This window comes from Opisthocomus hoazin, chromosome 8 (assembly GCF_030867145.1).
Source record: "Opisthocomus hoazin isolate bOpiHoa1 chromosome 8, bOpiHoa1.hap1, whole genome shotgun sequence".
NCBI lineage: Eukaryota > Metazoa > Chordata > Aves > Opisthocomiformes > Opisthocomidae > Opisthocomus > Opisthocomus hoazin.
The window spans coordinates 60,048,858-60,061,742 of NC_134421.1; the positions used below are offsets into that span (position 1 = coordinate 60,048,858).

A 12,885-nucleotide genomic window follows, 5' to 3' on the forward strand; every position below is an offset into this window, starting at 1 on the left:
GCACCGCACACCGGCGCGCGGGGCGAGGAGCGGGAGGAGCGGGCGGCGGCGGGGGAGGAGGAGGGAGGACGAGGAGGAGGAGGAGGAGGAGGGACCTTCCCCTCCCTCCCGCCCCGACACCGGGGGAAATAAATTATTCCCAGCCCTCGCACTCCCAGCTCCGCGCCCCGCACCCGGCAGCGGCAGGCGGGGAGGGACGGCGCAGCCTTCGGCGGGAGCGGAGGGGCCGCCCCTGCCCGCGCCGCGCTCCGCGCCCCGCGCCCGCCTCCCCCCCCCCTCCTCCCGCACACCCGCGGGCCGCGGCGGGGGGCAGCGCCCGGCCCCGTCCCGCCCGGCCCCGTCCCGAGCGCGGCGGAGCGAAGCGGAGCGGAGCGGCGCGGCGGCCCCCGCCGTGCCCTGGATGCCCCATCGGCGCCGGCCTCAGCAGCATGGAGCGGCGGCGGGGCGTCCCCGGGGGCTGGCCCTGCCTGCTGGCCGCCCTGGCTGCACTGCTGGCGGTCGGCCGGGCGGGACCCCCCCGCGCCCGCTTCTCGCCCTTCTTCTTCCTCTGCACCCACCACGGCGAGCTGGAGGGGGACGGCGAGCAGGGAGAGGTGCTCATCGCGCTCCACATCGCGGGCAGCCCCGCCGCCTACGTGCCCGGGCAGGAGTACCACGGTAGGTGCGGGACCCGGGGCGGGGGGGAGCCTGGACGGGGAAAGGCGCGGCCCCGGCGAGGGGCTCCTCGGGGCTCCCTTCGGCTGCCCCGGGTGCGGGGGGAATCCCCCGCCACCGGCCCGGGGCCCAGCCCAGGACCTCACCCGCACGCGTCCCGTTGCTCCCCCCTGGGAATGGGGGGGACGCGCACGCGCGGGTGGCTCTGAGGGCGGGAGGTGCTCCCGCAGACAGCGACCCACCCGCTCTGTGTAACCCCCGGGCCGGGGGGAACCCGAGGGAGGGGGCAGAGCGGCCCGCGCGGGTCCCTGCCTCCGTGAGGCGCGGGGCAGCCCCGCAGGCCGGCGCGCTGCCGGGGGAGCTGCGGGGGGCTGCGGGGAACCCCCGCTGCGGCCCCGCAGCTGCGCGGTCCGGCGGTCTGGCCGCCCGTCCGCTCTCCGGGAAACTTTCTCTCCGCGACAGGCTGGGACAGGTTTTTCGGTGCCGCGGAAGGCGGCGGGAAGGGGCGTTCTCTCGCCCCTCCGTGTGCCGGCTCGGGGGGTCGGCAGCGCGACGCAACGGCAGCTAGTTGTGCAGTAAGCAGTCAAAGGGCAGGAGAATTAAAAACAAACATTTATTTCAAACGCCTCTCTCAGAGAAAGGGACCGCGTAACGGTCCCCGGCTGAAGATGGAGCTGAACTTCAGCCTCCGGTATATTCCGGCTCAGAAGGGAAGTTTTAGGTAAATCACAGAAGCGTTGAGTCATGTGAGTATCCTGACTGAATTTTTAATTGTAAAGACAGAAAAAACTAAGCACCCTAAATACTCATTTTCACGAGATCTAAGGGATCCTGAAGTTTTTGTCTGCTTATCAACTTTAACGATATAGTTTTACCAAATTCACAGGAAACTTTTGTTTTTGAAATATTGATGTCCTCTTTAACAAACTACGTATGTAAATTATATGGATTCACCAGATTAATTTTTTTCCTTAGAGCCGCATATCTTCCACCCCATAATACACACTCAGATCAGTTAAATTGCATTCAATCTGCTGAACTACAAATGTACGGGAGGAGGGGGGATGGAAAAAGGAGCTGGAACACCCATCTTGCACAATTTTAAATGCTGGATTTTTAAAAAATATGGCTCGGACACGTAAATTACAGAAATCGCCCCCTTTCCTCGCTGCTGCCGGGTTTTCCAGCCCGCGGCCGGTGCGTCAGCCCCGTTGCTGGTCTGGAGGGCAGGGCTGCGGGCAGGGCTGCGGGATGGACCGCGGGCAGGGCTGCGGGCAGGACGGCGGGATGGACCGCGGGATGGAATGCGTAAAGGACAGCGGGCAGGGCTGCGGGATGGACCGCGGACAGAGCTGCGGGCAGGATGGAGGGGTGGACTGCGGGATGAAGGACCGTGGGCAGGATGGCGGGCAGGGCTGCGGGATGAAAGACTGCGGGCAGCGCTGCCGGGCTGCCCCGGCCCCTCCAGGATGTGCGTGTTTCTCCGGGAACTCGCTGCTGCCTGTCGCCCTCTGAAATCGGTGTCTGAATCACGCAGCACCATCCCGCAGAGAAGCCAGCCGTCCCGGGGCGCCGGGGGTGGATTTTCCGCCGCCGTTCCTCGCCTGGCAGAGCAAACCCCTGAACGCACCCGGCTGCCCACCCGCTTCCACGGGGGGGGGGGGGGGGGGGCGAGGGGGTTCCGCGGGGCCGCAGCTGCCCCGCGCCCCGGCTGCGCGCTCCCGGCCCTGCCCTGCGCGCCCCCGGCGCGGCCCCGCGCGGGCGGGGGCGGCTGCGGGACCCCCCGCGGCGCTGAGCAGGGACGCGCGAACCCGGCGCGCTCGGAGCACGGCGCGGGTGGGCGCAGAGCAGAGCCCCCCGCAGAGCCCGCCGGCTCAGCCGCGGGACGGACGCGCTGGCACCGCAGCGGGGGTCGGCGCAGCCCGGTGCGGGCCGGCTCCGCTCTGGCCGCGGACCGGCAGTGGTGGCTTCTCTCGGTTTTGTGCCTTGGTGGGACTCCTACTTGTGCCAAGACAGGGCAGGAGGCACCGCCGGTTTGCCACGCGCAGCGCGCAGACACATCCGCGAGCGGAGCACGCTCACTCTGTTAGGTATTTTGAAATCTCTCATCTGAATATTTTTAACTGTAATGATTATCAGCGTTAAATATAGCACAAGAAAAAAACAAAACCAAAGTACACAATCTGAAGAAGTAGTATGAAGCAATCTGGGCTTTTGCAGAGCGCCGTTTAACGTTACTGGAAAACATTGGGCTGCACCGGTTGGGCATTTATCATTTCAAAATCAAACTTCAAAGGCGGTCTTGTGGGGACACAGAGGTGAGGTTTTGAGAAGCACAAGACAAAGGGAGATTTGCGTACATACAATGCACATTCACCCGCCCAGACAGCGAATTAAAATACACTGCTCCAACTCTTCGCGAGGCCCCGCTTTACGCTGACTGCCCGTTCGTTCAGCAGGGACAGGTGACAGCTGCGCCCAGGAGCACCGAGTTCAACGAGGAGTGAATTGGGTGAAAGCATACACTGAGGGCTGGATGAGGACAAATTCAGATTAAAAAAAAAAACAGCCAGCAACTTTCTGTTAATTTGTTTAGATACGTTGCAGCCGGTGGAGCTGTGACACTGGCTGTCGTCCGTTTGCCCAACTGTCCCTTCCGCTGCCCGCACCCCGGGAGAGGAACGGTGTCTGGGGCAGAAGACATGTGCCTGGGAACCGGGCGGGCAGAGGAGCTTCCGCAGGTGGCTTCTTTGGCACAATGGATCCAGCACTTTATTTCCCTGTGCCTCTGAATTTCGTAAGTAAAATGAAGGCAATAATATTCCCTACTTTGCATAGTTAAATTAGATACTTTGGGATTTAGCACTTCTCCCCTAACCCTTAAAAACACTCCAGATTTGGCCCTATTCCTGCAATCAGTAAATATTTAAAAATGCATTCACTGATTGAATAGGAGCAGACCTACGCTGCATATAAATACGCTCTTTTATATACAGGACTGACTTGATAATTTGGTAAACAATTTTATTACCTTTGGCAGACTTTTATTCATTGAATTAGCTTATTTCAAATTTAATTAAGTCCTTGAGCTGGCAAAGCACTTAGGCACTTGCTCAAATGCAAACCGACAAAGTGTGCAGGGGTTTGATGCAGGCACCTGCCCAGCTTCCTTCTAGCCGAGCAGTGGTCGTTCCCTGGAGAGCTGTGGCCGGGCCCGCGTGCCTTGCTCGTAGCTCTGCTGTCAGATAGCAGTGGGCCTGTTTTGGTTTTCTCTGGGGCTTTCCACTGCAATCTACAGAGCAGAATATAATTTCTTCAAGAAAAAAAACCCACAACTGTATGCATATCAAAATTTTTAATGCAAGTTCTTTTGGGTTTATTTTTAATCTGTCGTCAATTTTGATCATCCACGTCAACTTTCCTTCAGTGCTGAAAGTGTGTACCGTGATTTGGGGGCAGATAGGTACATTGGAAATGCATAAAGAAAAGAGGACATAAACTTGACTGAACATTGAGTCTTCGCTTCCCTTAATCACGGAAACCTAAAAATGAACAGTCAGACGAGTAGTGGTTAAAAAATGCAAACAGATTACCTTTACCTTAAAAATTATTTTGCTGTCACTGAGAACAGTGCCTTTTTCCCAAGGTTTCAAATTTAGGTCTTTTAGGAACAACTTTGAACTATTTTCCCATGATTGATGCTAAAACTCATGATTCTGCTCTTAAAATAGTTTTCTTTAATGAGACTTGAGTTTCTATTTCACTCTCCATTGTTCCTTTTTTTTTTTTTCCAGAACGGATTAACCTTCACTCCCCAAGTGTTATCAGTTTCCATCAATGACCGTTACTATTCTTAGATATACTGTATATTGTCTGGAACTGCTGTTCTGATAGGTTGTAAAAAAAAGTTTTCAACTGTTTTAAGTGCTAGTCATGCACTCTTTCAGCACTGATAAAAAGTTGTTTAAAGTCTGGCCAATTCTGCATGTGTTATTAACTGCTGAATTTAAGAACTACAGATCGTGACCTGGTATCTGTTTTCGTTAGGGTGGCCTACATTTTGGTACCTGCTTGATCTGGTGGGTAGTTTCGTTGCAGATTCTTATTGTTCAGATTACAAAAAAAATAAGAAGGTGATGGAGTTCAAAGTGAGGGGGAGGAAGAGAGAAAATAACTGGAAAGTAAGTAGTGATGCTGCTTGACGTACAAACAGGATTATGGCTGAGCTGCAGAAACTCGGTTGTGGATACTTTCTCTACCAGTTATGCTGAAGTGTAGAAAGCTTTTTGTGAGCTGGTAGAAGTGCAGTGCGCAGGAGGTGATGGGAGTGATGGTGGATTGGTAACAGAAGAGCAGATTTCGGTCCATGTTTTCCAGCATCAGCCCGAGACGCAAGTCAGCTTCTTGGGTCTTTTGCAGGGTATTCCCTCAAAACCTGTCATCTCATCCAGTCACACCCTCCTCTGACCTTTGGAAGAATGGAGACTGCCATCTTTTTTTGTTTTACATTAAAGACGTGTATAGAAATTTTTGCTCATGGGAGTCCAGTTACCTCCAGGGATTATTCTATAACTCTTAAGGGATGCTTAAATTAAAGATGTGAGGCTGGTAATAGGTAACAATGGAGAGGGAGTTATTAAGAAAGGGGAAGATCCTTCGTCTTCAAGTCTCTTCTTTCCTCTGAGGTCCCTAGCAATATCTTGCAGCTGCATAAGGGTTTGGTAACACATAAAAATTTCGTCTGGGGTCAGCATTTACTAAAAATGTCCTCATCCACAAGAGTCCCCAGAGTGCACCCTGACTGTGCTCTGCTGTATTCAGGATCTTCTTGCATAAACTGAACTTTGCAAGAGCAAGGCTGATTTCTGAATACTGTGGCCTGTTCTTTAGCTGGTGTGTTTGAATTTGTCCGATCTGAGCCGTAGTTAGTGCGTTTTTGAGTGAATGTGGTTTCTAAACCTTGATGTTGGCCAATGGATTGTCTGTATTTCTGAAGCTCTTGTCCGATCCCAGAGTTCGTGTGGTGTGTCTGCAAATTTTAAAAAGTTGTGCTTTTCAGATCTCTTGACCAGAAACAGAGGAAGGATGCCAACCTTAAAAGAGAAAGGTAGGCAAGGTCACAGCTGACAGCCTCTTACAAACTGTGTTTTGCTAGGGAAGATGTTAGATTTTGATGGGTTCGTCTGCCATCGCTCTAATTCGTGGCCCAAATCAGCAGTCAGCAGGTGGCTCAGCCATAGATATGGTGAAGCATGGGACTGATGAATGAAGGAAGAATGTTCACAAAGGCCTAAAAGACTTGATTGCCCCAAATCACAGAAATCAAAGGCAGCATGGCATGCTGGCATGACCCACATTTGTCAGGTGACGTCTGACTGTAGGACAAAAATGGTATTGTTGGCATTACTGGTCTGCACAGGGCAGACTACGCTTGGCTTGTCTGTACTCATTAAAAAAATGGTCTCTGCCTCAGTGAGTTCACCGTTCGAGGCCCACAGCTCGGTGTGAGAGCTGGCGTGTGTGCACGGACCTTTCCCATAGAACTGAAGTCAAGAAAGAAAAGCAGCCGAGAAGTGGCAGGAGAGCGCAGAAGTACTGTTTCAGTGGGGGTATTGTACATATTTTCTTCTTTCTTGTGTTTAAAGGAGATATTTTTGGATGTGCATAGTTTGTCTGTGGATTTCATTGCTAAAGTCTGTTCATGCTAACAGGTTTTAAGTGGAAATAATTTTTTTGAAATAATTTTTTTAAAGTAATTAAATGTTGTAATTCGATATAAATAGATATATATAAAACAAGGTATAAATCTTGTACTTCAAGACCCAAGGTCATCAGTGAACGATTTATAAGTGGGTTACTGTGCCGTGGTGGCAAGCAGTACCTTTCTCCAATGTTTCCTGCATTGATTATTCCACCAAACCCATGTTGGTTCGTTAGGTAGAACAGGGTAAGTCTGTCAGACTGGTGGCATTTCTGATTTTTCTTATTGTTGCCTTGATCTGGATTTTTGAAGGGCACTGCTTTTGAAATACAGTAGCATTTTATTATGGTACAGTATCGCAGTATTTGCCTATTGAACTGGTGGAAGTATGGTTTTCAATCTGATGATAGCCATGGTGATACAACTGAGACGGATTCAGATGCAACCTTTATTTGCTTTGTGTATCTCGTGCCCTACAGCTGTGGTTTAGATTTGTCACGAGTGTTTGCTGCGTGGAGAGGGAAGGAAACGGCACTGTCTTACCTCTGAGAATAAGCAACCTTTCATACCGGCCCTTGTTATGAGAATTTCAATAGTCTCTGATGAAAGGTTCAGTCTTTTTAACATGCTTCCTTTCTTTGTGTGAACATTTCCTGCCTTTTCATTGGGCATGAAAGGTGCACAGAGTGCAAATGTGTGTCTGGAATATTTGTGTAATTCCCGCTTTTTTTTTTTCCCTCCAGTTGTGACTAGCTTCTGGGATAAACATAGGGCAAACTCTGACAGTGCAACTTTTAACGTCTGTCAAAGCCCAAGAACAGATTGCTTGTGGAAAAGACCTTCCCAGTTTGCCAGACGATGCCTTCGTGTTAGGCGGGCGGTCTTCTTCCATTCCCCCTCCCCTCAGGTCAGTATGAAAGTCATGGCCCGTATCACGCAGTTTATGTGGTGCGGGCTGGGCTGTGCCAATGGGCAGTGGCATGGAGGCAGAGATGCCCCAGTCCATGCCTGTGGGACCCGCTCCCAGGTTGCCCACAGCGCTCAGATGCCTTCCATGGGCAACACAGTTTTTAATCTTTTCCTAAAGGGAAGAGCAGGGTCATAGAGGTGTTTTGGTTTTTATTTTAAGACTTTGAGGTTTTTTTGATACATCTTTCACTAAGCATTTGCTTTAAATGAGGCAATGCCAGAGGGGTGTATGTCCTGCTTGGAGAGGGAGAGGGAGAACTGAGGTTTGCGAGGGGTGTTAGGCTTTCTGCCTGTTTATTCCACAGTCCAGGACCAGATTCTGTCCTTCTGCAGCTGGAGAGGTCCCAGCTGGGACTGGAGATGGCAACCCATGGCCGGGCACAGGGCCACAGGCTCCCTGCCAGCGGCTCCTGTGCAACTGTCTGGAGCAGCTGATGCCTCCCTGGCACCACAGCCTTTGCTGGGCAGCTGGGTTCAGCTTAGCTTCAGGCAGAGGCACCTGTGGGCTTGTTCTTCGTCTCACCAGCCACAGTATCATCTGCATCACTCCAGACTCCCTTTGGTGGAGTTGGTGGTTATTCACCCGTGGCCCGCTGCAGCCGGTATGGCTTTCTGTCTGGGAACACTGGTTGGTGTATGTGGTTTTTGCATGCCAGCAGTGATCTCCACGAGGCTCCTGGGACCCTCTGCTCCGCTCTCTCCACCCTGGTGGGATTCTTGGTCTTCCCGGGCAACCACGGCATCCCTGACCACAAGCTTGTAGTGTTTCCTCATGACCTGTTGTAGGCAATGCCCTTCATGTGTACATCCCTGTCTAGAAAGCAGGAGGTGTCTGGGGAGACTGGACACGAGTGGTCTGTGAAAGTTGCAGGGGAGCAGGTGAGGAGTTCAGACACTTTCCCAAAGGCTTTTATTGCAAAGTGGAGGCTGTTTTTCACAGTCTTTAAAGGTCTCTCTTGCCATATTTTTTCATCCTGGGAACACAGCAGAGGAGGCTGTTCGCTGCTCCTCTTTAAGGCACTTTGATATTAATATCGGTTGTGAGAGTTTCACAAGTGTCTCCTCGGGGGGGGGGGGGGGGGTGAAATCAAAGGCGCTTTTCCAGCCTGCATCTGTTAAAGTTCAACCTGCAAGATCCCTGAGTGACAGCAGGCAACAAATCCATCTCCCTTCAGGTGCAAGCTTTACCCTACACTACCCCAAGTCTAAAAAAACCCCCCTGCTTTCAGACTTCTACACTGACCTGCTTCATAAAGTTACGTGTGCTGCAGGTTTCTCGCTGAACTGTGCAAGTGCTTCAGTGCCATGTCCAAGTGCTGCCCCGGTTTCCCATGTCCTGGGGTGACAAACACCACGGGGTGTATCCGACCCCGCAGCGGGACCGGTGCTCCCTGCGGACCCTCCCCACGGGGATGCCTTGCCCTGCTCCCCAAGAGGGAGGTGGTGTGCCAACCTGGGGGACAGCCCATCCCTATCTCCCTGCTGAAGGACCTCAGGTGAATGGTGGCCCTGCATACCTCCAGCCCTGTCCCTCCTCCTCTGTGCCTGCTTGGAGGAGGGAGCAGCTCCAGGGGCGGTTCAGATTATTTGACTGAGATGCCCAGAGTAAAATTTTATTTAGGCTTGAAGGATGAGAAGTCTTATTAATAAGCTCAGCCTTCTGGGTGTGGGGGATCACTAGGTGTTGGAAATATTTGTGAAGCTGTGTGTAAACCTATTGCTGTGTCTCTTCCTGAGGCAGAAGCCTTAGGACATGCAAACGTGCAGTGTGGTTGCTAGTTTCTCTCTTTGGCTTTGCAAGATAAAGCATGGGGGTGAACTGGCAGTGCCTTTGCTCTTCTTCTGAAGGGTGAGGAGATTAATCTTCAGAGATGGGGCTGAAGATCTGCCGGTGTTTCCCTGAATGGTGTCTGTGAATGAATCATACACGCAATTGTAGCTGCTTGTTTCCCACAGGAGGCAGGGCTATACACACAGGGCTGAGGGGACTGAGTTATAAACCAGACTGAGACGAAATCCTGGGGGCACTTACATCACGCTTAGCACAGCTATGGTGGTTTCAGATTAGCCAGACTTATTTATTCCTCCCCATGTCTGCTTGAAAGATAGTTTTGTAAATAAGTGGGTATGACCGGACAGAGCTGAAAGACAAGAAGAGGGTCTGACTGCCAATCCCAGCCCCGGCTGCGGTCACCGCAACATGTCTCCTGCTGCCTGGCTCATCATTCCTTGCTGCCATGGGTGGTCAGACACTGGCACCCTGTCCTTTTGTTGCCCTGCAGTTCCTGGTCATCACGTGGCTGTATGCAGAGTGGTCCAGCTGGTGTAAAACACACGGCGTAAGAGGCCTCACCCTTTACCTCTTTCCATCTCCCCAGTGTCATTTTTGAGAGTGCAGTTAGATGATCAAAAATTGGCAAAGAAGCAAAACCCCAGTTCATAGAGGGAAATCCATCAAGCAAGCTCCATTTCACGCACGGGCATGCGCCTGGGAGCAAATGCTGTTATCCCCTCCCCATCCTGCCGCACTTCATCCGCAGGCGGTTCCTGGCCTTTCACAGCTTGGGTTTGAAGGGGTTTGCATGTTGGTTGTCCATGGGTAGTGTACATAGGGTGCTCCCTGGGAACATATGGGGAGACGGTGAAAGTGGCCGGTCTGTCCGTGTGAGAGCACACAACACTCGCTGGCCAGAAGTCTTGGGGAAATCTGGGTATATTCTTCTCTCTGTGGCTGAGAGGTGCCTTGTGGTCACACCATTCACCACATCTGGTAGAATATTCATAAACGAGCTAGCAAGGACTCAGAAAACTGTTTTCCTGTGTACGTTGCCCCTGCTCTTGCAGATGAATACTTCATGGCAGAGCTGGGCCTGCCCACGCGGGTCCTGTACTGGGGGAGCCCTTCCTGTGCTAGAAATGATAGCAATGAGTAGGTGATTGGCCTTTTTAATGTCTGAAAACAGCAACACGACCCTCTGTGGCCTCATTCATGTCAGGCCCTGGGATGTGAGAAGTCATCCATCACGTCACGGGGCTTGGCAAGGTCTCTGCCGTTTGCCTTCCACTTTTTCCACTGCTCACCAGGACAATACAATAGATAGGAAAGAAAAAGAAATATAGATAATATTTATCTTTCTGGCTAAACAAGCTGTGGTTTCCAGGCCATAATAACCTTCCAGTGTTCCTTTCTCACAGGGGAAATGCAGTGCTAGAAAAAAACAACCCTCCTTCCAGAATTAGACACATTCGCCTGAACACTGGGAGAAACGCTTATCGATACCAAGAACTGCAGAGAGAAACAAAACAGCACAACTGACCAAGGCAAAGATCCTGGTTTAAAGAAAGAGGCGCTTTGTGGGGATACCACACATCAAAATTATAGCGTCAAGAACTAGAATGTACTTGAAAAAAAAGTTCCTAGTACATTTGAAAGAAGGGATCTTGGGCTGAACCCCAGCGTTAAACGTTTTTGTAGAGCAATCCTTCTGACTCTGGCCCAAAAAGATTGTAGCCTTCAGAACCTCATTCTCGTTAGTGTGACGACCAAAAACTTCTGGCAAATATTTTTATGCTTTCCAATTGTTGTTGTTGATTTGCTGCTGACTGATACCCCGTCAGATAGGTCTTCAAGCTGATAGTATTCTTGCATGAGACACAGGACTTTAGAACTGGTTCAGCTGGAATTGCCATATTTGTAGTGAATTCATTTAAAATCTGGTTTTGCAAAGGATAAAACTGGTAAAGTATTTGAGTAGAATTTGGTAAACATTTTAATGGAAAACGATGGAAAGTGAAGCATTTAAAATGTCTTACTGATATTTTCAAAGCAAAGTTTTGATTTTTCTTTTGTAAAAGTATCTTAATTGTGAAACATGGCGAAAAAGAAAAAAGTTAGCTGCAGGACCAGAAAATGAAATGAGACTTTTCTCTGCTTCAATAAAATTCTTTATCTAATTTTTCTGGGTTCAATGAAGATATTTGTATTGACCTAACTGATATTTTAATTTATTTTTTTGTGCTAAACCCCTCAGTACTTCTCCTTTTATGCTGACCCAAGCAGATCTCTTTTTCTTTCTTTTTCTTTTCATTTTGGTCACTGAACCAAAAATTGAACAATTCTACTTCTGACAAGTTGACCATTTAATTTCCGGCCACTGAACAGATCTGATTCAGACAAGTAACCCTCACCACTCTCCTCGCATTTGTTCCCAAAATAAATTACAGAATAACAATTCGCTCTTTCAGGCACCGAAGTGCAGTTGGTAGCAATACTGACATTTCCAAGGTACAAACTCATGTTTTCTATAACGATACCTGCGGTTGCTATGTATCTTCTGATGCATAGGTTGACCACATTTTCCTTTATGTCTAGTCATTGTTCACTTTTCTTTCTCAGCAGAAATCTTTTCCCTGATTCAGTGTTCAGCAAAAAAGGCTCAGAGGAGATCTGTCCCTTGGCTCCTTCTGGATGTCTGCAGTTAAAGCATATTTCTGCTTCCAAACCTGTTGTAGTGCATCTATAGAATTGGGATTCATTTAACCGGACAAATAAGCCTTCATGTCTTTAAAATTATCTTCTTTTCAAGGAATAATATTTACAGGGCTGTCTGTCTCAAATACAACTGAACTGTTCAGAGCAGACATGGAAGCTAGCTTTCAGAGATGCAGGTTTATTTTGTTTGAGGAAATAATCTCCTATGTTCTTCATTGCCATGCTTTTCCTTCAACATGTCATTAGTGCAGAGTGAAAATCATGAAGTTACAGCGGGGCTGTGATGTTTGCAGAATTTGCCTCAGCCAGCGGAGATGAAAAGGTGCGGGTTTGGTCGGCGCTGGCAGCACCGGTCCCTCCCTAGCCTCAGGCAGCCCGCGATACTCCAGTGAGCATCTGTGGACCTTTTCACTCAGAGATGTAAGTTTTGTTTCATCAAGTGGTAGCAGATGTTAGGGAGCTTTCATGCCATTCATCACTGAGGGAGAGCCAATGCAATGGCATCTGGCTGCTTTCTTAGTACGAATTGTCTTTTTAAACTCTCGAGTGTCTTTGAGCAGAGGTTGTGGTGCATTACACACCAGCTACTCTTCTTTTGGGACCTTGTCCAAAACCCCAATGTCCAACTCCCCCCCCCACCTGTTTCTCAATTAGTAAGATTACAGTAGAGACCCAATTCTTCTGCTATTTGCAACATTTTCCGTTTGAGAAAACACATTGCAAAATTAATTGCAGTACAATATTTCTTCTGACTGCACATCACTAACTGCTAAGAAACACTACTGCGTGACTTGCACCTTAACTATTAACCTTTCACTCTGGATTTACAAAGCCTGAACTTGTTGCAGTTACCAAGTATTCTGCACATGCAAACACTCAGAAACAGGGAATATTTTTTTGCTAATTGATGTATTTTCTTTAGAGCACGTAGATTTTTTATGAGGTGCAGAACTCATGCAGACACTGGCAAGCACAGCAGCTCGAACCTCTAGACTGGCCATATCCTCAACAAACAAAAATTGCACGTTCTGTCTGACACCTTGGAGTGCTCCAGCTTTTAACGCTCCAG

At 50.0% G+C, this 12,885-nt stretch overlaps 1 protein-coding gene across 2 annotated transcripts in view; it reads left to right on the top strand.

Moving 5' to 3' along the window:
* Positions 1-421: 421 nt before the first annotated feature.
* RELN (reelin) overlaps positions 422-12,885 on the top strand; it is a 300,342-nt gene continuing 287,878 nt past the window's right edge. For both annotated transcript variants that reach the window (XM_075429592.1, XM_075429593.1), the window contains exon 1: positions 422-657. In XM_075429592.1, coding sequence (XP_075285707.1) covers positions 429-657 — 229 coding nt within the window. In that variant the 5' untranslated portion in view covers positions 422-428. The remainder of the gene's footprint in view (positions 658-12,885) is intronic.